The sequence below is a fragment of the Fragaria vesca genome, linkage group LG3 (assembly GCF_000184155.1).
Source record: "Fragaria vesca subsp. vesca linkage group LG3, FraVesHawaii_1.0, whole genome shotgun sequence".
Classification (NCBI taxonomy): domain Eukaryota; kingdom Viridiplantae; phylum Streptophyta; class Magnoliopsida; order Rosales; family Rosaceae; genus Fragaria; species Fragaria vesca.
The window spans coordinates 16,730,537-16,757,474 of NC_020493.1; the positions used below are offsets into that span (position 1 = coordinate 16,730,537).

Below are 26,938 nucleotides of genomic sequence, written 5' to 3' on the forward strand. Positions count from 1 at the left end.
GCGACGGCTTCTCTCCTTCCCGGACGACAGCACAGGCTTCCAGGACGGTTTCTCTCCTTCTAGGACTGGCCGGCGACAAGTTTTCCGGCCGGATTGAAGCTCTGGACGGAAAACACCATGATTGATCAAGGTTGGCCAGAAAACTTGTCGCCGGCCAGTCCTGGAAGGAGAGAAGCCGTCCTGGAAGCCTGTGCTGTCGTCCGGGAAGGAGACCGTCGTCGACGTGAGACGACGGAGAACAGACGACGTCCGCACTTTAAGCCGGAGTGCGGACGTCCGCTTCACATCATGTGTGTGTCTATATATATATATATCGGTTAATTGTATTGTAGGGGACGGCAAAATTATATTTAGATTTGTTTGTTTGCTCTTGTTGTTATGATATTCTATTCGTAGCCTACAAGTCATAAAACACTCATAACCATAGCCGCATTTGCAGCACATGGCCACCATCTCCGACGTTCTTATCACCTTTTGCATAGTCGTAACAGAAACTTTTGCATATTCTATTTGTTTGCTTCCCTATTGGTAATTGGATAGGTGCTTGCTTAACTTATTATTCCATAGACGTCGTCTTTTGAGAAAACGACATATGACATAGACAAGAAGATTATCATGGTAACATTTTGAGACAGATCTTGTGTCTATCTATTCTGTTTGTGGAATGTGGGAGTCATAGGTTATCTCCGAGTGGTAGAGAAGCTATATCTAGGAACTTAAATTATTTCACAGACAATTTGACAGTAGAGTATAACAAAATATAAAAGTTAGACATCACTTGGTTTGCTGATTTCAAATGCATGTGTTTTTTTCGTTTTTTTAGAAGCGAGTAAATAGCTAATTCTCGCCTCGTATAGTTTTACTCAAATAGAAACAAGTTTTCCACAATTATGAAAAAAGTGTGGAACATCAAATTCTCATATCTTAAAATGATTTATTTTCCGTTACCATATTTGTTTATAGAGATTCAATCTGTTTTTTTGTTTTTAATCAGGTAAACAACTTAAATATTATAACTTCGTGAGTCGAAATTACAATCTTCCACTTATTATAAAAAAACTATACCGTTAGACCAAATAGTACCAGGCAGATCCAGTCTGTTGAAACCTTTTCCCTTACCATGTTTGAGCTACTGTAATTATCTAAGTAAACGAAAAGACTGAGTCAGGAAATTTGAAATCCACAAACAAACTCGAGACTCGAACTTATTAGCACTTCACATGGTTTTTTCTTTCTGATATTTTGTCATCTCTATTCATAATGTACGTTAATATTGGGCGGTAGAGATGAAGATGGAACCCACAGTGGGACAACAAGGTCACTGACTGACCGTGAATGGAGGCGATGGGTCTCTCGCCGTTGAGAGTTGAGGCTTTCGTTTTGTTTCTTAACTGGAAATGACACAGACATGAAACCAACGACCAAGCCAGTCAACTCAAACCCACCATTGCTCCGGACACACGTGATGATGAGAAATTCGTCAATGTCGTCTTCTTCTTCCTTTTCTTTATTTTCCAGAATTCCATTGGAATTTGATTGCATCGTGCATGCAACTCATAGACACTACAGAACATGATTAACTCCGCTGTCATGCAATGAAACGTGGGTGTTGTCATCACTTGTGACTTGTCCATTTCCAAATTGCCCATCGTTTTCTTCTTAATTTTATATAAAAAAAATTACGAACATCGCAACAACTGAAAAAAAAGAAATTAAACTGAAAACATTCAGAACAACAAGAGGAAATTGATTAGTTTCCCAAAACCCACACTTTCTACTCAGAACTTAAGACTAAGGTATCCCGGGACTCTCTAGCTAAGATATGCATCAATCTAACTGAACCAATGAAGGATATTGGAGTTTTTATTAATCCTTGATAAGGGTTTAAAAGCCTCTAATAAATGATTTAGGAATACCACAGCTACCATCAACACAACTGAACGAGTGATAACTAGTTGATCAAGAGCTCATTCAACAACAATTCCACACTTAGACATGTGAACGTATGGTGAAGAAGTTTATTTCAATAGAAATCTCCATGTTTAGTAGTTGCTTTGTGTTGTTTCATATCTAAGGAAAAAAAATTAATTTCAGTTTACCCCAATCAATTTTAGGTCGATCATCATGTTAGTCATTTTTCTTTCAATTTCATCAAAAACACCTCTCAATTCCCAATTTTCATCAGTCGTGTCCAAACCTCCGTTCTTCATCTAATTCCTCCGTCAAGTGATAACGTGGCATCAAGAAAAAAGTCAAATTCCGAAGAAAAAAAAACATTTCTGACTATTTTTCCCCCATATCGATACACATCTCCATACCCCACAACCTCCTAATCTTAGTGATTTTGGTGGGATTGAATGTAATTTGTCTATTTTGTCATTTTTTTGTGGGCTCATCAACTTCAAATTTGATTTTCTTCTTAATGCAAGTCATTACATAACGGGGAAATTTGATGAAAAACGTATGTTTGGACACGGCTGATGAAAATTAAAAGTTAAGGGGTGTTTTTGATGAAATTGAAAGAAAATTGACTAACATAATGATCGACCTAAAGTTGATGGTGGTAAACTAAAATTAGCCAAAAAAAAAAACTTTGGAGGAAGTAGTTCTGGTTGTTAATTATTATGAGATCTATTGCATATAATAATCGTATAAGGACGGATCAGGATAAATTCAACATCTTAATCGTATTCAGATTGCACTCTGGGGACTGATACTCATCTTGACAACACTGTTATTTGTATATATACTTGAAGCAGTATGGCTTCCTTATGTTATTGGAGGTAAAAGCTTCGCATGAAGCAGCACACAAGTTCCAATTTTTATGTTCTTTATCTGTAGTCTAATTTTTTGTATAAACTTGTGCTATATAGCACTATAGAGTATTACATGATAACTCTGCGGTGTCTTAAAGATGAATATGTAACTCGCAATCTGTAAATTCTTATGTGGAAATCCATACCTGGAGGCTGATGTGACAGGTACGTGTCCACTGTCAGTTCTTTAAGGTTGAGGTTGCAGGTTTGCCCTGACGATGGTGGTGTAACATAACCAAGTTTTCACCTAAACTTTTTATAACCAAAAAAAAAAAAGATGGATATCTAACTTATGCCAATCTAGTCAATTACACTTTTCTAAGCACGTAACTTCTGGCAAATTTAAAAAGCAGGAAATGATATTGTTTTCAAGGATATCATTAGGGAGGTGAAATTTACGCTCCCTATTTTACAATCCACACTCTCTCACCTTTCTTTTTTGGGTAAAGTTTTCATAAAAAGACAAAACACATGTCATTAAAGACAATATTTAAATTACCAAAAGAGAAGAGTGGGAGTGTGGATTGTAAAATTAGAAGTGTAAATTTCAGGTCCCTATCATTGTTAAGGTTGTAGCAAATACTGCTATTCATTTCAATGAATGAATGGAAGCTGTGCTAAAAAATGTTGCTATTAAGAAAGGCATTTGTCAAACCACACCTACCACAGGCCTCATAGCAATTACATTAAAATCAATTTTGATAGACCAGTACATAGGAGAGTTCTTACAGATCAAAGTATTTCTGTTTCGAGATTGTTAAAGTAAAGGTTCTTCTGGTTGTAACTAAAAGCCTTGGAAATGCAACGCTTCTAACCGTCAAAGCTGCAACTCTTAGAGATAATCTTATCAAAGCCAAGGACCAAGGTTATTTAAATATTCAGGTCGAATGTGATTCGAAACTTGTGATTGATGCCATTAATAAAATTGGAAGAACATCCTTGGAAACTTCTCAAGATCATTCAATACATCAAGATGAATAGATGATTGCAAGATCATTCACTTCTATCAACTTCAAATATATTTAGAGAGGTGAATTTCGTGGCGGATATGATTCGATTGCTCATGAAGATCATCTTCTTCCTAACGGACGCACATGGCTGGTTAGTTGTCCATTGACTGCTGCTAAATCTCTCTAATTTATTTATTTTTTTAATTAGGTAAAGCTCTCTAATTTGATGGTATAATATCGGGTTAATAGATTTAGAGACATGCTAACATACCCACTAATACCTAATACATTTTTTTTCTTTTTATTTACCTATTTGGATTCTGACACGTGGCATCTTCATTTTTTTTATTTTACAAACTTAACAACACAATTACACAAATATAAGTAAAATTGTTCAAAACACGTAAATTTGGCTTAGACTTCATAATTACAACATATAGACATTTATTACAAAAGTTTCAACCAAATGTCTCATATACTTTTATATTTTGTATAAAAAAAAATTAGAGATGGTGATTTATGTCTCGTATACTTTTGTATTTCGAAGTAGTTAGAGCTCAACTACTCTCCTTAACCAAGTTATTATGACATGAGTTTTCATGATACTGATGGCGGTCTATACTATGCTAGCTATTGAGTACACAATCTTTGTCTATCAATTTATAGGATAGATGAACTATCTTCGTAAATGCTAGGGACTCATAAGGATTGTCGTGGATGTTGACTCCAAACCAGAAATCGATTAGAAAGTCCAGATCGACGGAAGTGATATCCCGCTAAATTTAGGGCCGTTTAAAGAGCTTCAGCAGCAAGCACTTGTCAAGAAACTCCAAGTTCTTTGATATGATCGGACATAAAAGTCACATGATGATGACCTTGTTATAACAGATTGAAATGGACAGATTCTAGTAGCAGGTTTGAGTCCAATTAGTTATGTCTCAGAGTTACAAATGAGATAATTTAGGATTGCACTTCGATCTGCTTAGAAGTCTATAAGTTGAAGGTGATTCTAAGCTACCCATCAATATGATCCAACAACATATAAGAGTAAGTTGGGTATCTAAAAGATGTATAGATTTGGGAGGGAAAACAACTCAATCTCTCTGAGAAACCATATGACCCCAAGCGCAAAGCCAACATGCCCAAGGCATAAATGGATCGTGTTCCATGACTTTAGGCCCAAGTTTCTGTTACTACTAATTCACTTCATTATTATACATAATTTATGTCATGCGTTACCAAAAAATTATACAAAATTTATGTCAGCTCACAGAACTAAAACAAAATATGACCATGAAATAATTTGGCGGGGGTCAAGAGAAATGTCATGGATAAGCTAAAATAACTACATAACAGAATAATGAAAGGCTTTGATACTGGTTTGGAAATTGACATTTTTTTTTGTTAAGTTGTCAGTATATATGTAGCATGATGTAGAATGCATTTTTGGAGAAACAACATATCAAATGTGTTGAGTAAACACCTAAATGGTCATTTGCTTCTAAGTTATTCTCTCTTCTTTTTTTTCGGCAAAGTGTGTTTTTTTTTTTTTCGAGAACACATTTTACTGTTTATGCCGAAAAAGAAACATTATTCCTAGGTGAGGGGACAATATTAAAAATATCCAACAGATAAATGATAAGCACCTTTACTTTGTACAATTGTACTACTTTGCCCCTCCTCTTGAGTTCTTAATTGTGTGGTACTAATTAAGGTTGAAGGGTCTCGGGGCTTCGGCTTCCCTGTTTACATAATTTGTTTTCAGAAAACATGCATCTCCAAATTACAGTTATAAAAAAACAGAGTTTGGAATGGTAGCTTGTGCAAAAGAAAAGTTTCTTCCAATCTTAATTAATAGCATCCATTGACGGGACTACAGTGCCTTTCTTCTCACCAAAATTTGGGAAAATGAAATCTTAAAAGGAAAATAAACTGCAAGTATCGAAACCCTGTTTGATCATCTCAAGTTCTCAACCTCAGGAAGTCAGAAGCAGTCCATCATGAACTCAGACATAATACAGAAAGGTGTTTAGAAATAAAAACACAGAGCTAGCTATATGTATTTATAAGAACAGGAAGAATTTATCTGTAAGATCTAAGAATAGCTCCACAGAAAGTACACATAACAGCTTTCCAGGATTTCCAGTAGAACGGAACGTAACAAAACCTCGTGGAAGTTCTAATATCGGCCACACTTGCTCCACGCCCGCACCGCGAACACGACCCCGCCACCGGCTTGCTCCGCCACACCTTCCTCCTCTGGTCTACCAGAAAGCAAAAGCAAACCATTTCACAAGCAGAGAGAAAAACCCTTCTGCTTGTTTTCAGCTGCGATATTTATGTGTGCAGCTGGTAATAAACTGGGTCTATACAAAACAGCATGTTTTTGGCTTACAGATGTATATATACACAGTTCAAATTGTAGCTGGAGTCATGTAATTGCGATCCTAGACCTAATTAGCAATCATGATGGTTTTGTGTTGGATGGCTACCACGTAGGTGGCAGTTGGGGTTGTAATTGTGATAGTTATAGTTTTTGCAGGAGGAAGTAAAAAGCTTCAGCTGTAAAATTGTACTTATGCTGCTCAATTTATTCAGGGTCGTCCTTTCATCCGCTGGCAAACCAGAAAAGACAGTACTCTGTTTTCCCTTAAACTAGTAGTACTGTAGCTCACAGTTATTATGAGCGTCAAAAGATTTTTATTTTCAAGTTTTTTTTTCCTTTTTTCTGCTCTTTCTGTTTTTGAGCATGAGGACCATGAGATGCGACTCATGTTGTTTATGTGATTTATCTCTAATAGAGTAGGAAACATCTCAATAAACTGAAAAGTATGTGATCATATATTCAAAAAGTTAATTAGGAGTTGTATAACTATTTTTTTATTGACATCACACGGTTTCCTCAAAAGTTTACTAGGTTTAGAGACTAATCTGTGTCGGGAGATTATGTTAGACCGTTTTCTTCCTCTCTAGTCAATAAGAATAAATTGAGATTTAACTCCTATCAGCGTTGACGGGATTTAAACATAGGTATGAGAGTTTCACACCGATGCTCTTACCAACTCAACCACATGTGATTGTTAGTTATATAACTTTGATGTATAAGATTCAAATTTGATATGTATTTGTCTCTAGATTTAGTTCATACAAGTAAACAACTCAAATTTGGTTTAGGCAATTAGGTACGAGGCTCAAGTTTATATCTAAACTTGGTCTAGATAGAATACAATTACAACTTTCCAAGTTTATGCAATTACGTTTCAAACAAAAAGGTTGTTCGTAGTTGTACATAAGACGATGATAAGTCTTCGGTAGAAATTAAGCATGTACTAGCTAGCCTAAAGACTCTTTCGTTATTAAGTCCATCAAAGATGAATGTGACATGTTACCTATTCCCATGCCAACAAGCACAATTGTATTGACATTTCTTTCAGCTAAACGGCCTAAACTTTACTTCGAGCCTAACTGTACATGTAGCTTAGCTCAATCTCGAGGGTTTTAATCCATGCCACAAGTCAAGTCGAGCCTTTTTCTCCTTTGTTTTTGGAATCATATGGTTAAAATGGGGTGTTCAACTGGGTAACCAAGCGTGAAAATGGCTAGTAATATTTGGTCGAGTATATGAAAAATATGACTTATGAACTAAGGAATTGCTCGAGTAATGAGATTCAACAAAAGCAAAACATGCATGGCATGACTCAGCAAAGAATATGTGAAGTCTTATATAGATGCATTCATTCTCAAGCAACTTTGTCTTCTGTTTCATCCCCACATCATAATGTCATGTAGACTTATGAGTTAAGGAATACTACGTTCTTGTCACTTGTCAGTTATCTGACCAAGGAATACTAACTGCAGTGGTGTGGACGTACCTACGTGCAAAGAGTACTTCTCTCAAAATCTCACGCTCAAGCTATAGCAGGTTAGCGCGCAGCTACCTCTACCTGGATCCTCAGCCGCACAGTAAAGCCAAAGTATGGCAAGTGATCCAGAGCTGATTCGAGTTTTAAACATAAATATATGTTGAGATATGAATCTCACATCTGGAAAATAAGATATTATCTGCGGACTGCGGGTGTATAAGGGTTTAGGTAACTTCATTCGTTATCAATTGATTTTTTTATGTGAATACAGACTACTGCACCCTAAAAATAACTCCTATATATCAAACTTCTGCCTATACACATTAGGCTGTGTGGTTCTTTCCCATATATACTCCAGTTGATGAAACCGTGAAGATGGTCGATCGCTAGAGGAGCAATCCCGCAAGCTAATGCTGCGAGCGTCCTGTAAGATAGCCAAAACAGCGCGAGGAGCTTCTCGAAACTCCAAATTCTACCTCCACCATGCACCGTGATTATAGCTAGATCGGAGACTCCAGCAGCAGCGCAGGGCGGCTAAGCTAGTGCACATAAGCCGCTCTAAGCACCAAAGTTTTAGGACATCACAGAACAGAGTGCCATTTTTCCTAAAAGACCAAATAAGGTGACAAAACTTATACAGATTCACTAAGTTAGTGTGAAACCCTAGTTAATTACCCAACATGCATGTCTTCTGTCGGTGGACTACTATGGATGGCTATATGAACAATGACAGGATGCTGCTGCCATCTTGTGACTACTTTTCTAGCTTTACCTTCGTAGTCATATCGATCCAATCACACGGTGAATGTGTGAACCCTCTCAATTAATTTTCCAGGGACTAAACAAGTTCTATTTCAACACTTCCTCGGACAAGAAATTGACGTATATCTGTCACCCAACTCGATCAGAGTCTGTCTAATCTGTTTCCCTTAACCCTCAAAACACAGCCACTACTTTTGCCGAAAGAACTATGCACATTTCGCCATCTATACTAATTCGATCGAGATAAGTGGATGGATTAAGATCTGGGAGCATTAAAGATTATGGAGTTTGATATTTCTCCTTAGGGATCGGGATTAGATGGAATACGATAATGAGGGCAATATAGCATATTAGTCGGCAGCACATGAAAGGCAGAAGAATTGCAATTAAATTTGTACCAGGCAGTCTAGGCAGAATAAATTAGTGAATAATGGTTTATTGTCATATTGTGTCTTTTTAGTTCGTGGTCCTTATTATTCCGGTACACCGATTTGCAGCCCCTGAAATGTTAACCAAATTGAATGTTGTCGGGGAGTACTGGTTAAGCTTACGAATGAGCACTGTCAATGATAGCAGGACTATGGTACGTGAGTGAGGGGATGAGCAACTGCACCTCGTAAGTTGCCACGCTAGCACCAAAAGAAGGGGGAAACTGCAGGAAACTAAAAACGAAAGGTTGAGAGGGCGGGGCGTTTACTAAACTTGAATGGAATTGGGAATAAATAGGAGAGATAAGGAATTAGAATAGAAATGAATTTGTTTACCAAAAAACCCTTTTAGCACGTAGAAATGTCATAGAACTTTTGTCTTTGGTAGTTTAGAGTTTTCATAGAACTAGGAGATTAGTTTTGAAAAAGAGTTGATTCACCCATGAATGGATTTCAATACCAACTCCCCCTAAGAGCAAATGCACCCATTTTGAATGGGTTAGGCCAATTTTCAACCCGGGTTAATATACTATTCATCGAAATCAATCTTTAGCCCTTGGTTCGACAATACAACAACGGGTTCAATGTCAAGGCCAAATACTATTTAACAGTTTATAAAAATGTTTTTTAGTTGAAACAAGTGGATGTCTCTCTTTTTGTAGAAAAAGAAGTGGCCCTGCATCTCAATTGCCCAAACCAATACATGAGGTAAGGATTAACCCATGTGCTAACCCAACTACGTGGGACTCTAACCCTGACTAATTCTTTACCCGTGGATGTTGTTTTTGATCCATTTTTTCATCCAACCCAACAAATTAGTCCATTGCTCCACATGCTCTAAGGAATGAAAATAGGTGAATGATTCCAAATTTGGTCATAGGGCCCACACAAAATTGATTCCCTCTTGTTGTAAGTAAATACATTGAGAGGAGAATGTGAATGATTCCTTCAGGATTCATTCCATTTCCCTGTTAGTGAACGCATCCTGAATGTGTAATGAGAGATAGCTAAGCGCACTCTATTACTTCACCCAATATTGTATGGTCATATTCACACATGACTTTTTCTCTCTTGTAAACGCAAAGAGAATATTATAAGTTACTTTAGACGAACGCGTTACTTCTTTTTTTTTAAGGTCAAAAGGCGTTTTATTCTCAAACTACACTCACTTTTCCTTTTTTTTTTTAGGATCAAAAGACGTTATATTCTCAAACTACACTCACTTATTTTCATGGTTTGACACTAGTCTTGTATAAGAATTCTCAATTTTTTTCATGGTTTGACACTAGTTTTGTATAAGAACGCTCAATTTTTTTTTTGTGGTCAATTGATGTGTCAATTAAAAAATGGAAGGCAATCTTAAAAAAGTGTATATATATATATAGAGCTTCTCAGCTGCGGAAGTCCGCATTTATTCTTACAGTGCGGATTTCCACTTTATACTCACTTTTCAATCGAATTTTCACATCTCCACCGTCTAGTGTTTAGATATTAATGTATAGATCATCTTTGAAAAATTTCAGTCAATTTGGTTATCATTAAGGCACTCAAAACTGCGTTTTTCTGTTATAAACATAAACGGTTCAAGTTCGACAAAATTATGTTCATCCATTGGTTTAATCGAGTTTGAGTGCCTTAATGATAACCAAATTTGCTGAAATTTTGCAGAGATTATCTATACATTAGTATCTAAAGACTAGACAGTGGAGATGTGAAAATTCGATTGAAAAGTAAGTGTAAAATGGAAATCTGTACCATAAGAATAAATGCGGACATTCGCACCTGAGAAAATCTGTGTGTGTGTGTATATATATAGGGAGGATCTAAAGAAGATAATTATCAATACAACCTTGCAGAATTAAAAGGTAGGCTATAAAAACATAGTTTCAGTAGCACACATTATGGAACCCCAAAGAAATTAACGGAGCAACTATTATTTAGTGCCTTGGATAGGGTTTTGTACCTTAAAGAAATAAACATAACCATTTTTATTTTGTACCTTGGCAAATCTATAAGGGCAACTCCAACAGTAACCAGCCCCTGAAATAGAAAAAGTTATTTCCAACAACAAAAAAGACTAGATGCTGGTCTTTAGAATATAGCCTCAAATGTCATCTCAAGTCTTATATTCATGACTTTTCCAAGACCCCATGTGGGCTCCACAGGCACACACCTCATATGATACAATATTTCATTGTTAGGATAGTCAGAATAACACATCCATATAACACCTTATTGTTGGAGATAAAAAATTAATGAAATATGAATAGTGCCACAAGCCCACAGGAGTGCTAGAATGAGAATAGCACCTTCAAATAGCACTTATTGTTGAAGTTATCCAATTTCTAGGGTTTAGGATAAAACTTCAAGTGGGTTTGATAGGGTGCGCCAAACTAGTACTTATTGTTGGAGTTGCTCTAAGAATCCAATTTCTAACGTTTAGGATAAAACTTCAAGTGGGTTTGATAGGTGACAGATATGTTTAACGTCCGGTGACGGGATATGTTTAACGGGTGACAGCATATGTTTAACATATCTATCACCGGACGTTAAACATATCTGTCACCAGATGTTAAACATGTCTTGTCACCAGACGTTCATCTTTCACGGAATAAGCAGTAAACGGATCATTTATATATGTTGTCATGGAAGACTTTCTTGCAAGATATTTCGGATGCTACAATTTTTAAATGTCAATATGCGACCGATAGTTATTTTTTCTTTCTTCATGAGTTTACCAATAGTTATTTTTTCTTTCTCCATTCAAAACTCATGAAGAAAGAAAAAAAAGGGCATTGTGGGTGCAAATATTTTCAACACGGGTTTTTAGGTATTTTTTCATGACAAATTAGCTATGTTAAAGGTGTATTTGCTTCACGATGAATCATGTCACGGTCAGAATGTAGTCCTGGCCCAAATCAGACCACAACAAATTGAGTTATCGTGTACTGTGGGGGCAAATATATTTTCAGTGTAGGGTTTTGAATATAAGTTAGTAAGACAAATTGTACACGAATAAATCAGTCACGATCGTGGGCCGTGAGCATAATAAGATGGGTAGCGGTTGAATTAGGTTACGGAAGAATTGGGTTGAGGTACATTGTGACCAAGCTAAGACATAAGACGTCAAATAAGACTAATATTCAAATCACAGTTAAGAGTACCAGAAAGCATCAAGGGAGAACGTGATGAAGAGGGAGGGGGCTGATTAAAACGTGACCATGAGGAAATAAATCACATGGTGGATAAGTCACGACATGGTCGAATCACGTTATGGTCAAATTGGGCCACGGTCAAATTTGGTATGGCCTCAAAAAGGTTTGGGTCTCAACCCGACCACGAATGGATTGGGTCGTGAGTGAATTGTGTGGCGGCCAAATTAGGTTGTAAGTATATGGAAACTTCCATAGGCCATGAGCATAACGAAATAGGTAGCAGTTGAATAAGGTTACGGGTGAATTGGCTCGCAATACGCGCTGACCAAGTCAAGACGGGAGAGACTAAACAAGACTTAAAGAAAAGCCTTAAGGCAGAACGTGGCGGCGAAGGAGGTTATGGAGTAATGTTGAATGGACGTGGCTTAGTGGAAGTTGGCCACGTTGAAGGTAAATCATGTAGTGGTGGATCACGTAGTAGTCAAGTCAGGTTTGGGCTGGATAGGGTGTCAATCAAATCAAGTCGCGTGAGATGGAGACACGGAGGGAACGAGTCGAGGACGAAGTGAAATAGAGCTAGTCAACAGGAAAAATTGGGGAACGAAGTTTCCCATGATGTCCGTAATATGGAGTCATGGATCCACTCGCGCTTAACTAGCGAGTAAAGCGCACAACATAAAGTGAGCTAGGAGTCATGACTATAAATACAACATGAGTAGGATCCTGAAGGGGGGAGGAGTCCTAGCAAAATCAATCACACAAACACTACCAGAAGAAAGACTTTAGCCGACGAAAATAAAAAAACCAGGCCGACGAATTATTTTTTCGTCGGCTAAAGTGGACTTTAGCCGACGAAATTTCCCTTCGTCGGCTAATTAAAAATTTTCGTCGGCTATGGTCAACTTTAGCCGACAAAATTAAAATTTCGTCGTCTGAATAATTTGTTTCGTCGGCTATAGTCTGTGAACTTTAGCCGACGAAATTTTTAAAAGTTTAGCCGACGAAAAATATAATTTCATCGGCTAAAGTGCCTTATATTTGCAGATCTGGACAACAACTCATCTGGGAAAAAAAAACTATACGTAGAACCTTCAAACGCAAAAAAGTCGTGAAATAAGATATGACCAGAATGGTGAAATACGTCTACAGTTGAAAAATTACGGTATTCTGGTAAAGTCTCGGTGCCGATAGTTGCGGTCAATGCAATTTACCCTTATTATTCACTATGCCGCAGATTTGGTTTTTGGTGTCCGATTGACTATTGTGATACCTTTCCGGAAGCGTAACGGCCCTACTAGTCAAACTCATCGCTAATGCCATGATGTATGGGCCTTTTTAGCCATCCGAGTCCGTTTAGGGCATCAAAATGCAGTTTTCTTATTTCCGATTAGAGTTGACCGTTTCGATCGAGCCCTTAACGTTATCGAATCCAGTTGAATTTTTTACCATAGACATCTTTCGTCATAATGATCATATCGGACTGTCGAATTTTGGTTTGTAAATTTTAGTCATCGGAATCACAACGTGTCTACTATTTACCGTTATTATTCCCTATGGGGAGCTCTATCGTCGGAAGGCAAATGTCTCAAAATTTTTATATAGGCGGTTGCGTCTCATCTACGTGAAAGTTTTTCGTGTGGAATGTTTGACCAAACTACGTAATATAGAGGGAGATATGAGCGTTTTCGTGAATTTATAGACTTTAGCCGACGAGATATTAAAAAAGTCGTCGGCTAAGGTCGAAAATTTTTGGGCGGTAAACCAAATTTGGAGGAAAATTTTCAAAGGACTTTAGCCGACGAAAATATATGAAAAGTCGTCGGCTAAAGTCGAAAAATTTTCAAAATTTTCAACCAAAATTTTTTGGCGGTCAACCAAAATTTTCAAAAGAATTTAGCCGACGAAAATAAAGAATTTCGTCGGCTAAAGTTCTTTATATTACCGAAGGTAAATGGTAAGAAGTCTATTTCGCCTGCCAAATTTTCTTCTCGGCCTAGCTCCGCCGTCAAGCCACCGGAGACCGCCACACTTGTCCCAAAAGCTTCGCCGTCGTCTCTACTTCATTGCTGGATAGGTGGTGCATCGAGTGGCGTCGCCGTGAGAGATAAATCGAGCTCCAAAACTCCGCCGGTTCGGATTCGGTGTCGATCGAATTTCTTCTTCCTCAGGTCACCATTTGGTGAGTTCTATATATGGATAAGTTGAGTTTGATTAGTACTGCATTCCCCTAGAATTTGGTAGCTCGATTCGGTGTGTGTGAAGAGAATCGAAGATTTGATATTTTTAGGGTTTAAAATTGGGGATTTTTATATTTTTAGTCGATTGACCTGTTTAGGCTTAGAATTGAGCTTCGACTTCTTCTAGAAAGTTGTTCGAAATGTTGAGAGGAAGATTCTGTCAAATTTTGGTCGTGATTGGAGGTGGCCGAAAGTTTCTGCAGTTTTTTTTTTCAAAACCCAGCAACTTTAGCCGACGATATTTAAATACTATATTCGTCGGCTATAGTATTTTAATTTTTTTATAAGGTTTAGTCCGACGAATTATGCCATAATTCGTCGGCTATAGTTATTTTTTAATTTTTTTTATAAGGTTTAGCCGACGAAACAGACTATATTTCGTCGACTATAGTTATTTTTTAAAAATTTTTATAAGGTTTAGCCGACGAAACAGACTATATTTCGTCGGCTATAGTTATTTTTTTAAATTTTGTTATAAGGTTTAGCCGACGAAGCATATTATATTTCGTCGGCCATAGTCTGGGAAAAAAATTTTTATTAACTAGACTTTAGCCGACGAATATCTTAATTGTTTCGTCGGCTAAAGTCTGGGAAAAAAACCGACGAACGTGTTTTTCGTCGGCTAAACTGTGGGACTATAGCCGACGAAATTTTTTTTTCGTCGACTAAAGTCATCACAGACGACCTTTTCCCGACGAAATCTTAGCCGACGATGGCTCGTCGGCTAAGATCTTAGCCGACGAATTAAGCTAACAGGCCGACGAAAATTTTTTCGTCGGCTAAAGTGCTTGTCCTGGTAGTGAAACCCATAATATACCCATTTCGAGATTCTAGATATACCGTCACCATTAAATTATCGACCCATTTTTACATCCATTATCGAAAAAGCTTTCATTCTTGCTCCAGTCAAAAGTGGTTAGTGAGGAAATTTTCTACCCGAATTTTTCCGCAACAACAGTATCTAATCCATTTTGTTGCATATAGTTGTCTGGACAATCATCTAGTATAGTCATGAGGCCATTGTTCATTGTCCCTTACCGATAGTAGTGGAATTCATGCTGGATAAATTTATCTACCTGCTTGTTCATAGACCCCACAAGCCTCTTGTTAGATGCTTTTCACTTAGGATTAGTCCTTCTGTTGTGCTCCAATTTTGTACAGCAGCTGCCTTTCCTATGAAAGAAAGAGCCTGGAAGCTGATGCACATACATTTTAGTTTCTTGTCACTTGAGCAGTTGATAACTTTGATTGATCCTTGGATAACCATATCCTCATCTAAGAGACTAAGACTATTGGTCTTCTGTTCTTGGTCTTCCTTTTATTTTTACAGACCTATGAAAAGTGATGTGACCAATAGCGAAACTATATGAGTTAGCTGAGCCAATATTCAAATGCATATCTCTGGCCAGATGACAAACCGGTCAATCTCATTTGGTTTAGCTTTAGAATTGGTACATGTCCATTTAAAATAAAAATGAAGGAAATCAAATTGTAAGTAAAATTTTGATGCAGAACAGATAGGGAGGTGCGTGAATGATAATAACATGCAGAAAGTTAAAAGGGAACGGTATGCTGATGTTTCTGCTAAGGACTGAGAAAGTAAAGCATAGCTTAAGGTTTCTGAAAGATGTTGTACCAGCTTCCATATTATGACTAGCTCAACTCTGAGAGACAATCCAAACTTGATAAACATTTTAGTTCACAAATTGGCATTTGGTTAAACGCTATCCAAGTTCAATAAACTATCAGTCAAGGATCTAAAACATAACAAAGACCCTACAACTCATAATCGTAATTTCTGATAAACACTGCAAAACATACAAGCCAAAATGAAGAGGCACATTGTTCTTATCTATCTATACAAAAAACCTCCTCGTCTATCTATACAAAAAAGTGAAAAACCTCATGATACCCTCCAAGATTTTGCTTCAACATCATTTGTTCTCCCATTTCAATAAATAGTAATTCCCCTTGTTCATTTAGTAATGCTATATTGGTTCATGAGCTGCCTGCATTATATTCCAGTTTATCCACATTTTCTTTTCAAAGAATGGCAATGGTGGTATATACCTTCTTTCAAATTACCTATCTTGTTTTCACTAGCTTTTATCTCCATCATTTCATAACGGCGCACACACAAATATATGAACAGCTACACAAATCAATTATATATATCAGAGAGCACATAACATGAATTAAAGTACCGATTTACACACCGTGAACTCCTGTGAAGGGTAAAAGCCTGAGATTAACAGCAAAGGCCTAACATTGTGAAGAAGACCCAAAATCATCCTCTCTTGACTCACATTTAAGATTAACTTTGTTATTAAAACAGAAGTAGTCTTGAAGCGAACGAGCTCCTAAATCAGATGCCAAAAGATAGTATCAGATCAATATAAATAGTTGCACTTCTTTCTTTTAATTCGTTATCTGGGTTTGTGGGGATCAATGCTTCAGTTCTTTTTGGGTTTGAGGGGTTTATTCTCAAGTATTAGACTAGATTCTGAGGGGCACCCACAGAGGTGCAACCTTCCAAAAATAGGCGTATGCCACTTAAAGCGCCGCGCACACGGTATTCTTTAGTAAAAGGCGAAGAATAGTTCGCTATGTGCTCAACGCATGGCTCCGTGATTTTAACAAAGACCGGAATGCTTCAATCTATACAACTCCGTGATTTTAACCAAGACATTTCTCTCCTGCTCTCAGTGAACCAGACTACACTCACCCCTTTCAGGCAGGTAAGAAATGGTAGATATTATTAATGTAATAATTACACATCAAGTACATGTTCATGTAATTATGTAACTGAGTTTTATATATATTACACACATGGAAAAAAAAATATTGATCCAAGATATGATTGCTGTAACTCAGCTGAGGTAATTCCTTGAGCTTGTTGATAGCCCAAGTATAAGGCTACTTTGAAATTAACTACCAGAAAAACTTCACAGGTATCTCTCACTTAATAATTCACTTTCCATAGAAATGGCATTGAAAGATATCAGCAGAAATTGTATTATTGTCCACACAATAACTACAAAGAGAACCAGCAAGCATAACTTGAAGGATACAATATATAAAACATGAAATTCAGGACTACAAATCCTACCAGTTTTCAACCATTATGGAGAAGCCTGCATAACATATTGGACTGCATTAATAGGCCTGACCGTCTGTCGGCTAAAGCCAGCTTCCCCGAGAACATATCGACATTCCATTAAGTCCTCTCATTGCCAGTGTTAGACTGTTAGTATGGGACATCATCACCATGTCTATCATCATTCATCAATCTCACATCGGTTATCTCTTCTTGAACTCATCTTCTTGAATAACAGTTCCAGAATTATCACCCTCCCCTTTGTCCTTAGGAATCGGTTAGTATACGGATGCATCTTCTTGAAATAGGAACCTCAAGGGTAGACGGCTAGGATCAAACTTAAGAGTTGGGATAGCTCAGTGTCATGGGGCTTCCATGGCTTTCAATAGCACCAGCTACTCCAAAAGCTCTACAATATTCGAAAACCCGAGCACATATTTCCACACTATCACTATGGCACGTTCCTCTTCTTTCTCTTCCAAAGTTAGCTCTCTTAAGTATATCTTCCATATGTTTTGTTGCGTGTGCTTGTTCTATTGTTATATCACAATTTTGTACACAGTCCGAGTAATCCATCAATTTCATAGGGGTATTACAAGATCTTCTTTGTTTAAGTATTATTTCCAATTAATACAAAGTACCTGATACATTCTGTAAACTCATGCATTTTGATAACACAAAGCATGAACAGCTCCAAAACTTGAGCACATTTTCATCACGCATCGCATATATAACCCCTTATTATTAGGCAGAAACAGCAGACCAACCCCATCGCATCATGGATAGGAGATCTGGAATAACCAGCACTACGTGCGGCTCATCAGCTTCATCCTCTCCCCAAGTTCTATGTGGTGATGATGATCTGGTTGCTTTACCCTGCATGTATTTCAGATACAAACATCAAAACACGTCATATACCATGTTCTAATGCCCACTTACATGAAATGAGTACCAATTTTATGATAAAGAGCAAATGTAAGTCAACACAATTTGGACTTCATACAGATATATAAACAGATTGACAAACTAATGTATTTGCACTTTAATATTGCAGAATTGCAGCTTACAGTGTAGCCTTAAAATCTACATGCGTAAGAAGACGTTAAGGCGAGAAGCTGTTTTTACTACAATCACTAAACTTAGAGCAATCACTATTATATAGTTTTAAGTTTGGTTGTAATTTGAAATTAATGTTGCACTAATCGATAAATGAAAAAAAATTTAACTAATAATTATAGGGCTTTACCCAAAGGGAGCCCTTCCAGAAATTCTCAAGGGCACTAGACCCAGGAGGGTGGTTGAGAAATAGTTCTCAACCAGCAATAGACGCGCCTCGGTTAAAACCTCACTAGCTGCATCATTGCTCCATGCGCATAGATGCTCTACTTTGAGGGTCGATCACTTCGGTTTTTATAGATGCAACACCGACTCAGCCTTCTCTATTATTCGACGTGGGCTGTTGTTCAATTGAATGAATAATGTTGTTCAATTTTGGTTAAAGAAAGCACTACGTCTTTCCAAAAAAAAAAAAAAGAAAAGAAAGAAGAGAAGTTTCATAGCTGTGCCGGCTTTATTACCTACAATTTCGTGGGATTTATCTAGATTATTTTTTTGAAGATTAAGCATTATATGGACTCTCGATCTCATTACAGGCATGACATGAATATACATCGAAATGTTATACTCTTCATGAGGTTCATGATCGAATTGCAGGCTTTTGATTCTTGACAGCATAATTTCAAAACTAAATTTTGAGGGGAACCCGTAGAGGTGCGCCCTTATAGAAATAAGCCTATGCCACTTCGAGCACCGCACACATTATTCTTTAGTAAAAAGCGAAAGAATACTTCAATCTGTACCTGCTCAGCGCATGGCTATGTGAGTTGCACAATGTTGAGCTGCTTTATTTTATCCCCTCGAATTTGACATCTCATTCTCTCATAAGGTATGGGAACATGGTGCCTGTCAAATATTTTTCACACCTAATTGAGAGATCAAATGGACTTGATAACCGAGTAATATCACTATAATGAATTCCTTCAGTCCTTCAAGCTTTACTGGAATTCCTCTTGCCAAACTAAACTCCAAATTGTGTCGAAGAGAATTAAGAATAAGTTGGACACCTTCCCTATTCCACTGAAATTGCAGTATCTGAGTATCTTGTGTGGTTCATAATTAGATGTTAGTATGCTCTTAGAAGGAACCGCTGACCTGCGCAGAAATAATCTTGCTACAGACTTGTTGCTCACAGGTTTGTGTATTGATGTTCTTCATGCAAATGCCACACGTCTTCGCTATAGATGGCTAATAAGCCCAAAATAGAATTCCTTGAAACTAATACAGTACTGCATAGATGAGCACAAACTCTTGAAATATTGGTAGGTGTTTGCGACATACATTGACCATGAAAATGCCCACCAAACTCCAGTTTGGAAGCATTGCTTACCATGTAACAAACTATGTCTCTGATCGATTACCAATTGTGCATCTGATATGTAGTCATCTGGAGCAAGTCCCAGTACGGAAACTTACGGTGAAATGTTCACCCTGAAGATCATATATGAAGAAACTTTTAGGTACTTCTGATATCAGAGCTTATTACCTATCCTCTTCTATCTTACTAAACCTATGAGCGAGTCCCAGTACGGAAAGCAAACATATTCACCAGTTACTTAGAAAAGATCAAATAAATATGCTTAAGACTTATGTGACAAAAATTAAATACATGGAGTGCAGCTCTTGTTTCAGGCATCTCATGTTTGCAGAACAGCAGTGATTCTCAAGGTACTCCGAAAGCCGTTGCAGCAATTTCTTCCAACTTTTGGTGGCGAACTAACGATACTTTTGTTGCTAGAGTAGGAATCAGTGAATTAACAGATATGTTGCACGGACACTTCACACCCCTAGAGTGAGTGTCGGAGTGTCCGACACGGCGACACATCTCCGACACGGCCTGACACGTGTCGGAAAATGTTGACTTTTCCAATACGTCCGGACACGTTGACCGACACGCCACTTCATCAATTTTTAATATATATATATATATATATATATATTTAATTTTAAAAAAAAGTTAAGTATAGATTATAGGAATGATTAGTAAATTTTACTTATTTATTAGGTGTTAGTAGGTTGTTATCTTATTAAGTTAGTATGCCTTAGTTTTTTACTAACCTACATCGGAACTTACATTGTATTCTCTTAATGTTATTTAATATGTTATGCAACGGATTAAATTTAGACAAAAAAGAAAGAAAAAAATTGAATTTAAAACATGATTTTGGTAATGTAATGAACTTATTTAATATTTTAGTATATTTTTATGTATTAAAAATATATAAATATATTATTCTATTTGCCGTATCCAAGCCGTGTTGGAAACTCAGTTTTTGAATTTTACTATATCGTGTCGCCTTGTCTGTGTCCGTGCAACATAGATTAACACAGCTACGTACAAACCTTTAGTCTCATCCATCAAATTATCATGTACATTCAATTCACATCTTCACTCAAATATACTGCAACAGCTTTCGGTGCATCAACAAGACAACAACAATCTCAACTCATGGAAATAAACTCTATGGCCTGCTGCAATTCTGCTTCAGATTATTTGGTACATGAATCACACTTGTACAAGTTATTCTAGAAGGTAAATCTACAATTTTCAGGACTTGTCACGAACTAATCTATTCCATCTTGGTACTTCGCTATAATCGACTTATACATTTAGAAGTGTTTCTTAAACTGAGTCCACGGTTAACTAATTGACTCTGAACAACTTTCTATCAACAAACATAGCACATAAACAGCTGAAATGTTGGTGAATATATTCCAACTGTTTATTCGCGAAGCTCTAAACAGAGAAATGTACATATATAAACACACTCTCAGACATGGAAACTCTCATACCTCAGCTACTCTTGCGTTTGGACACGACTTGCTTTGTTGAAAATCACAAAGTTTCATGTGTTCTTCCACTCTTCATCAAACAACATGGTATTTTTCTTTTCTAATAGTTTCACCTTGATCTTCATCCATAATTGACTGATTCAGCTTGGTAGCTTCACAGCTGATCCATTCACAATCATAGACTCATATTGCTACTGGGATTGATATACACTGACTGACATTTGGCTTCCATCTCTTATTTGAATCAAATTTGATAGAGAATAGCATAATCAAATTTGAATCGGAATCCAATTTCCAGTTACATATAGCATAATCAATAGGAAACTAAAATCCAGATGCATGTCTGAATGTCGGGGTCCAAGAAAATCCACATCTGAAAGCATCAGAAGATATTCACCGTGTCACATGGTAGCAATATGTTGAGACGTCCATGGGTTCATACACCAAAATCACATGTGGCTAGGAGATGAGCCCATGTAGGCACAAGAAGCTATCACCCACAATTCTCCACAAACTCCCACCAAAGACTCCAACTTTAAAGAGAAAGGGAGTTTGTGACAGAGACACCTGTGGTCCTCTGAAGAAACCAAATTGGAACGGAACTCAAAAGTCTGAAACTTTGAGACACAGATCAATTCCAAGCGCTTTTCTTCGCTTTGTTTGGCGACTGACACCAACCCCCAAAACAAAAACAACAAAAAAAGCCCAAAATTTGAAACCGCATAAAACTAATGCACCTCTGATTCCCTGAATGCCATTGTATGGCATCACAATAATCGCCAGCAATCAACGACCCCAGAATGTAGGAACCTTCATTTGCACGAATCCCCAGCTGGGCATCTCTTTTGTCTTGCAACTCTGGTTTGGTTTTTACATTCTGGGTTTTATTCTGGAGTTGCTGAGATTAGAGGATGGAGGACGACAAGTACGCTAAGGAGTTGGACGTGGCGGTTAGAGCGGTGCACATGGCTTGTGCTCTGTGTCAGAGAGTTCAAGAGGGTTTGGTTTCAGCTAGCACCGACCAGGTTAAGTCCAAGGACGACGATTCCCCTGTAACCATTGCAGGTTTGTACTTTGGATGTTTTGAATTGAATCTTTGTTCTTGATTGTGGTGTGTTCTGAATGTAGTTTTTGGTCTTTGAAATTGAAAGATTGATATGAAAGTGCTCTGGAAAACGTTTCGAAGAATACTATATAGTGATTTTATTGTGCACTCTAACTGAAGTGAAAGAAAGCTGAACTTGTTTATGAGTTATGGGTCTTACGAATATTTCTGTTTGGACTTTGATTATTCGTGGCGCACTTATGCAATGTAGTGGCTTTTAAGGTTAGATTAATACGATTTAAGGATCAGTCGATGTTATTTGAGGCGATTCAGGGTTGTGATGCTCATATCTGTTGTTTTGTGCAACATGGTAGCTCAATGAATCAATGGGATGTGAACAACACAAAATTTTGTTTTGTAAGAAAGACAGCAAGTTAAAGTTCTTTAGGTGCATTTTAATTGCAGGTTTTCCTCCCACAGTATGGAGTAGTTTTTTTCTTAGGCTGCAACTAGAATCTTACAGTCATGTTCTCTGTAATAGAGGAATTGAGTAGTAGGTGACCATTGTTGAGAAAGAGTTTGAAAGTATGTGATCCTTAGGAAATGATTTTGCGGGTTAATATATAACATGTTGATCATAAATTTGTTCATTAAGCATGAAAAAATGTTCATTGAGATTTGCATTTAAAAGAAATATGCAGGCAGTATCTTGAAGAGCATTAAGTGGAAACCCAAATTTGGTTGCTTGGACATGCTATCTTGTGGCTTTGTATTTTCTTTAAAGTATAAATGCTTGTTGTTCCATTGTTAGAAGAAGGCGTGAACTCTTTTCTTTCCTGATTACTTAGAATTCTTGAAGTATAAAATCGTGCAGCAATAGCTAAGTTTCCCATCAATTCTAAAAGGCCTGGATGATAGTCCTAGCATGTGCTCAAACTAAGAGAATTAATAAGTTTACAAATGCTCAAGGATAGATTTTATTTCTAGACGAGTATAATGCACTTTTGATGTTATATTTTGAAAAGAAGTAGCTTTCTGAACCTGAACCCCTGGTCATATTTACTATGTATTTGAACAATCACATTGGAATTGTGCATTAACAGATTGGAGTGTCCAAGCAACTGTTAGCTGGATACTATCTGAATTCTTTGGGAATCAAAATGTATCCATTATTGCTGAAGAAGATGTACAGGCTCTCTCTGAGGCTGACTCAGTAGGTTTGCTGCAAGCTGTTGTGAATACTGTGAATGAATGCTTAGCTGGAGCACCTAAGTATGGTCTTAAAAGTCCATCAGAAGCCCTTACGACATCTCAAATTCTTGAGGCTATCAGCCGATGCAACTCGGTAGGAGGCCCCAAAGGAAGACATTGGGTACTTGATCCTGTTGATGGCACATTAGGGTTTGTGCGTGGGGATCAATATGCTGTGGCTCTAGCCTTGATTGAGGATGGAAAAGTTGTTATTGGGGTACTAGGGTGCCCTAATTACCCAATGAAAAAAGAACTGCTCAATTATCATTATCAGTACCATGAAGCCATGTCAAAGTCTTCTCCACCTTCTCCTGATATATGGGAAAGAGGTTGTGTGATGTATGCGAGAAAAGACAGTGGGCACGCGTGGATGCAGCCACACATCCATGGAGATAAGAAGTTTGAATGGCCAAATTCTGCTAAACTTATTCGGGTTTCTTCCATCGATGACCCAGCACTGGCTACTAGTTGTGAACCTGTGGAGAGAGCAAATTCAAACCACTCCTTCACAGAAGGGCTTGCTCACAGCGTAGGGCTAAGGTAAATTTGTTTACATATAAGTTTCTGTACATGTGGATGTTTTTCAGACTAAAATGAATCAAGACTTTGTAAAGAACATTTATTAGAAGTGAATTGGGACATAAGTTACTAATTAGTAGGATCACTTTTTGTTGTGAACCTATCTACTATATCATACAAAAGGTGTAAAAGTTTATTTTTCTAGTTTGAGTTATTTCTTTCTAGATACAAGAAAAGAACAGAATCTTGACAGCGTGTGTCCTTTCCTGTAGTTTGAAATTGGTCATTATCACCCTGTTCTTCTTTCAGGCAATTTCCTTGTAATGTGATTTCTTTTAGTATATAATTTCTATTAGTATCACTATACTATCTAAAACAAATTGAGACTACTCAAAACAGCCTTGCATTACTTCCCTCTTGTGATTTTTATCTGATATTTAATGATTGCATTTCTTGTCGTTTCTTTGGTTGCAATATAATATGAATCTTAAACTCCACCTTGTTTGCCATTTTCACTTGTCTGGGAAAATTTGGCATCTACTTTACTGGTGTTCTAACTTGGTACTTTTGTTTCATATGAGATGGTAGAAAGAAGCCCATGCGTGTCTATAGCATGGTGAAATATGCAGCCATAGCTCGGGGAGATGCTGAGCTGTTTATGAAGTTTGCAAGGACAGGGTACAAGGAGAAGATATGGGATCATGCTGCAGGTGTTGTCATTGTAGAAGAGGCTGGGGGTATGGTAACTGATGCTGGAGGAAGGCCCCTGGACTTTTCAAAAGGACCGTACTTAGAAGGCCTTGATAGAGGAATTATTGTTTGTTCTGGGGCCGCACTGCATGAGAAAATAGTTGATGCCGTTTATGCCAGCTGGGACTCTTCTAGTTTATGAGGCTATCTGTACCATACCGATAGATTGTTGTGGTGGTATATTTGGTGAGGTAAATTTATCTGGCATAGCTTTTTACATCAGAAGTTTAATTAGTTATATATAACTGAATCAATGGCTTTATGAGTGAGCTAGTTGTCCTAGACTCCTCTATGACTTGATGTGTGTGAGTTTTCACTTTCAGTTGATCAAGAGCTTTTACTTCAATTATATCACTATTGTTATCTACTGCCTTTGGTTCGTGGATGGAAACAGAAAAATAAACTATTGCAAACTAAATTATGTTAAAATCTCTTTTCACAATCCTTACAAATTGTAGCTAGAGTTTCTTAAAACTCGTAAGTCAGAACTCATGTTTTGTTTATATCTAAGTTATTTTGGTGGAATCTTGTCAAATAACTTCATTTTTCATATCGTTATCATCTTTGAAATAGTTCAACACCCTCTTTCTTAATAACATTTTGTCTCGGAAACAGTTGAAATGCTGTCTGACAAGGACTTCAATAAGCATGTGTAAACACTGAAACTCAGAAGTGCAATTGCTGGATACTGAACAAGATTTTGATGTAACTTCAAAAGTTAAGGATGAATTTGGATTTGTGTCTAAAAAAATCTGCTTAAGGTCGAACGTGGTATACTTGGTTGCACACACACGGACGCACACACATGCTCATTGATCTGCTGGCTTGTATGCATCCTTTATTGAAAGACCAATGAAAACATGTCTATGATATTTCAGGACAAATGAATTGCTGAGGAGGATCCTAGACGGTGCTTACCTGCATTTTTCAATTTGGTAGTGCTTGGAGATATCATGAGGAGTCTGGTATGTTTGTCCAAGAAAACACGCTAACGCGGGAGTCAAGTTTACAGGAGAAGTGTAAGGTTAGGAAATGTGCCCAACTAATTCAAGAAAAAAGACACCATTGTAATGCTTCTGGATATATATCAGTGGAATCAAGAAACTAAAATTTTGCAACTGAAATTGCCGAGGGATATGGAGTTGATGGCTTGAAGAGGTGGTCTGAGTAATGACGTTCTATGTTCTATGGTCTTATACTTATGACAGCACAGTTTGAGTTCATCTTCTTCGGCTGTGTAATTATGTGGCTAATGGCCTTTACTAGTTAGGCCTAAATATGGGATTGCTCTCACCATATATGACAAGCAGAGAAGTTTTAGGTCTTTTACCCATTATATCTTGCAACTACTGAAACCAAGTACACAGCGTAGCCAGACGGTTGTACCCGCAGGGGGACTTGTGATTCAAATGTGTTGTAGGCTAAGCTAGTGACCGCAATTTCACCAGCAGTGAAGTTTGCTTTCCGTAGAACATGTTTGAACGACACCCTCTTTCAATGGAAACAATAGTTTTTTGGGAGGTTAGAGTCCCCCTTTCTCCATCAAACTTGTAGAATTTTGTTCTCTAGTTTATTTTTTTTATTTTTTTTATTTTTTGGAGTATTTTGCCCTTTCCGTTTTTTGTCATTGAGAGGGAGAGAGATCATCAGACTTTGGTGGAAGAGGGTTTTCAATTTTAATGCATTCTTAGTTGATAGAAACTCAAAACCAAGAGATTAATGACTATTACATAGATTGATCAAAAATGACTTCCATAAATCAAAACCAAGAACTAAGACAATATATTTCTTATTATTCTTACCGAAAGTATCTAAATTTATTAGCTATAAGAAAAATTCTAAAACGAAATTAACAAGGTTCAACTCTTGAAGATGTAAATCGAGTCTCATTAGGGTTCCCTTGTTTGTCCTCCGAGAACAGCATCGTTACGTTGTTAGACGGGTGAATCTCCTTCCGTTTGCGGTGGTTGAGAGTTAAGTCCCCTTCCACTCCAGTTGTAGTTACATGCGAGCGATAAGCAACATATCAGAAAAGCTACTCCGCCTACTATGAGATACACGTGCAAATCGTCTCCTGACATAGCTTAGAGAGAGAGAGAGAGAGAGAGAGAGAGAGAGAGAGAGAGAGAGAGAGAGAGAGAGAGAGAGAGAGAGAG

General features: G+C 37.4%; 2 protein-coding genes across 2 annotated transcripts; one reads left to right on the forward strand and one right to left on the reverse strand.

The window, feature by feature from the left end:
• Nucleotides 1-5,473: 5,473 nt before the first annotated feature.
• Nucleotides 5,474-6,055, reverse strand: LOC101314545. Its single transcript, XM_004294517.1, has one exon. It carries the CDS (start codon nt 6,053-6,055, stop codon nt 5,849-5,851), a length of 207 nt encoding a protein of 68 aa, XP_004294565.1. The 3' UTR covers nt 5,474-5,848.
• A 15,835-nt stretch (nt 6,056-21,890) lies between these two features.
• Nucleotides 21,891-26,091, forward strand: LOC101299277 (PAP-specific phosphatase HAL2-like). Its single transcript, XM_004294466.1, has 4 exons — nt 21,891-22,282; nt 23,366-24,053; nt 24,621-24,973; nt 25,661-26,091. Exons 1-3 carry the CDS (start codon nt 22,129-22,131, stop codon nt 24,922-24,924), a joined length of 1,146 nt encoding a protein of 381 aa, XP_004294514.1. The 5' UTR covers nt 21,891-22,128; the 3' UTR covers nt 24,925-24,973; nt 25,661-26,091.
• Nucleotides 26,092-26,938: the final 847 nt, after the last annotated feature.

Excerpts from the sequence above, each read along its gene's own strand:
- LOC101314545 (XM_004294517.1), bottom strand. The coding sequence starts at position 6,055 with ATGGTTTGCTTTTGCTTTCTGGTAGACCAGAGGAGGAAGGTGTGGCGG.
- LOC101299277 (XM_004294466.1), top strand. The coding sequence starts at position 22,129 with ATGGAGGACGACAAGTACGCTAAGGAGTTGGACGTGGCGGTTAGAGCG. Across the intron at positions 22,283-23,365 it reads TTCCCCTGTAACCATTGCAG|ATTGGAGTGTCCAAGCAACT; the intron begins GTTTGTACTTTG and ends GTGCATTAACAG. Across the intron at positions 24,054-24,620 it reads GCTCACAGCGTAGGGCTAAG|AAAGAAGCCCATGCGTGTCT; the intron begins GTAAATTTGTTT and ends ATGAGATGGTAG.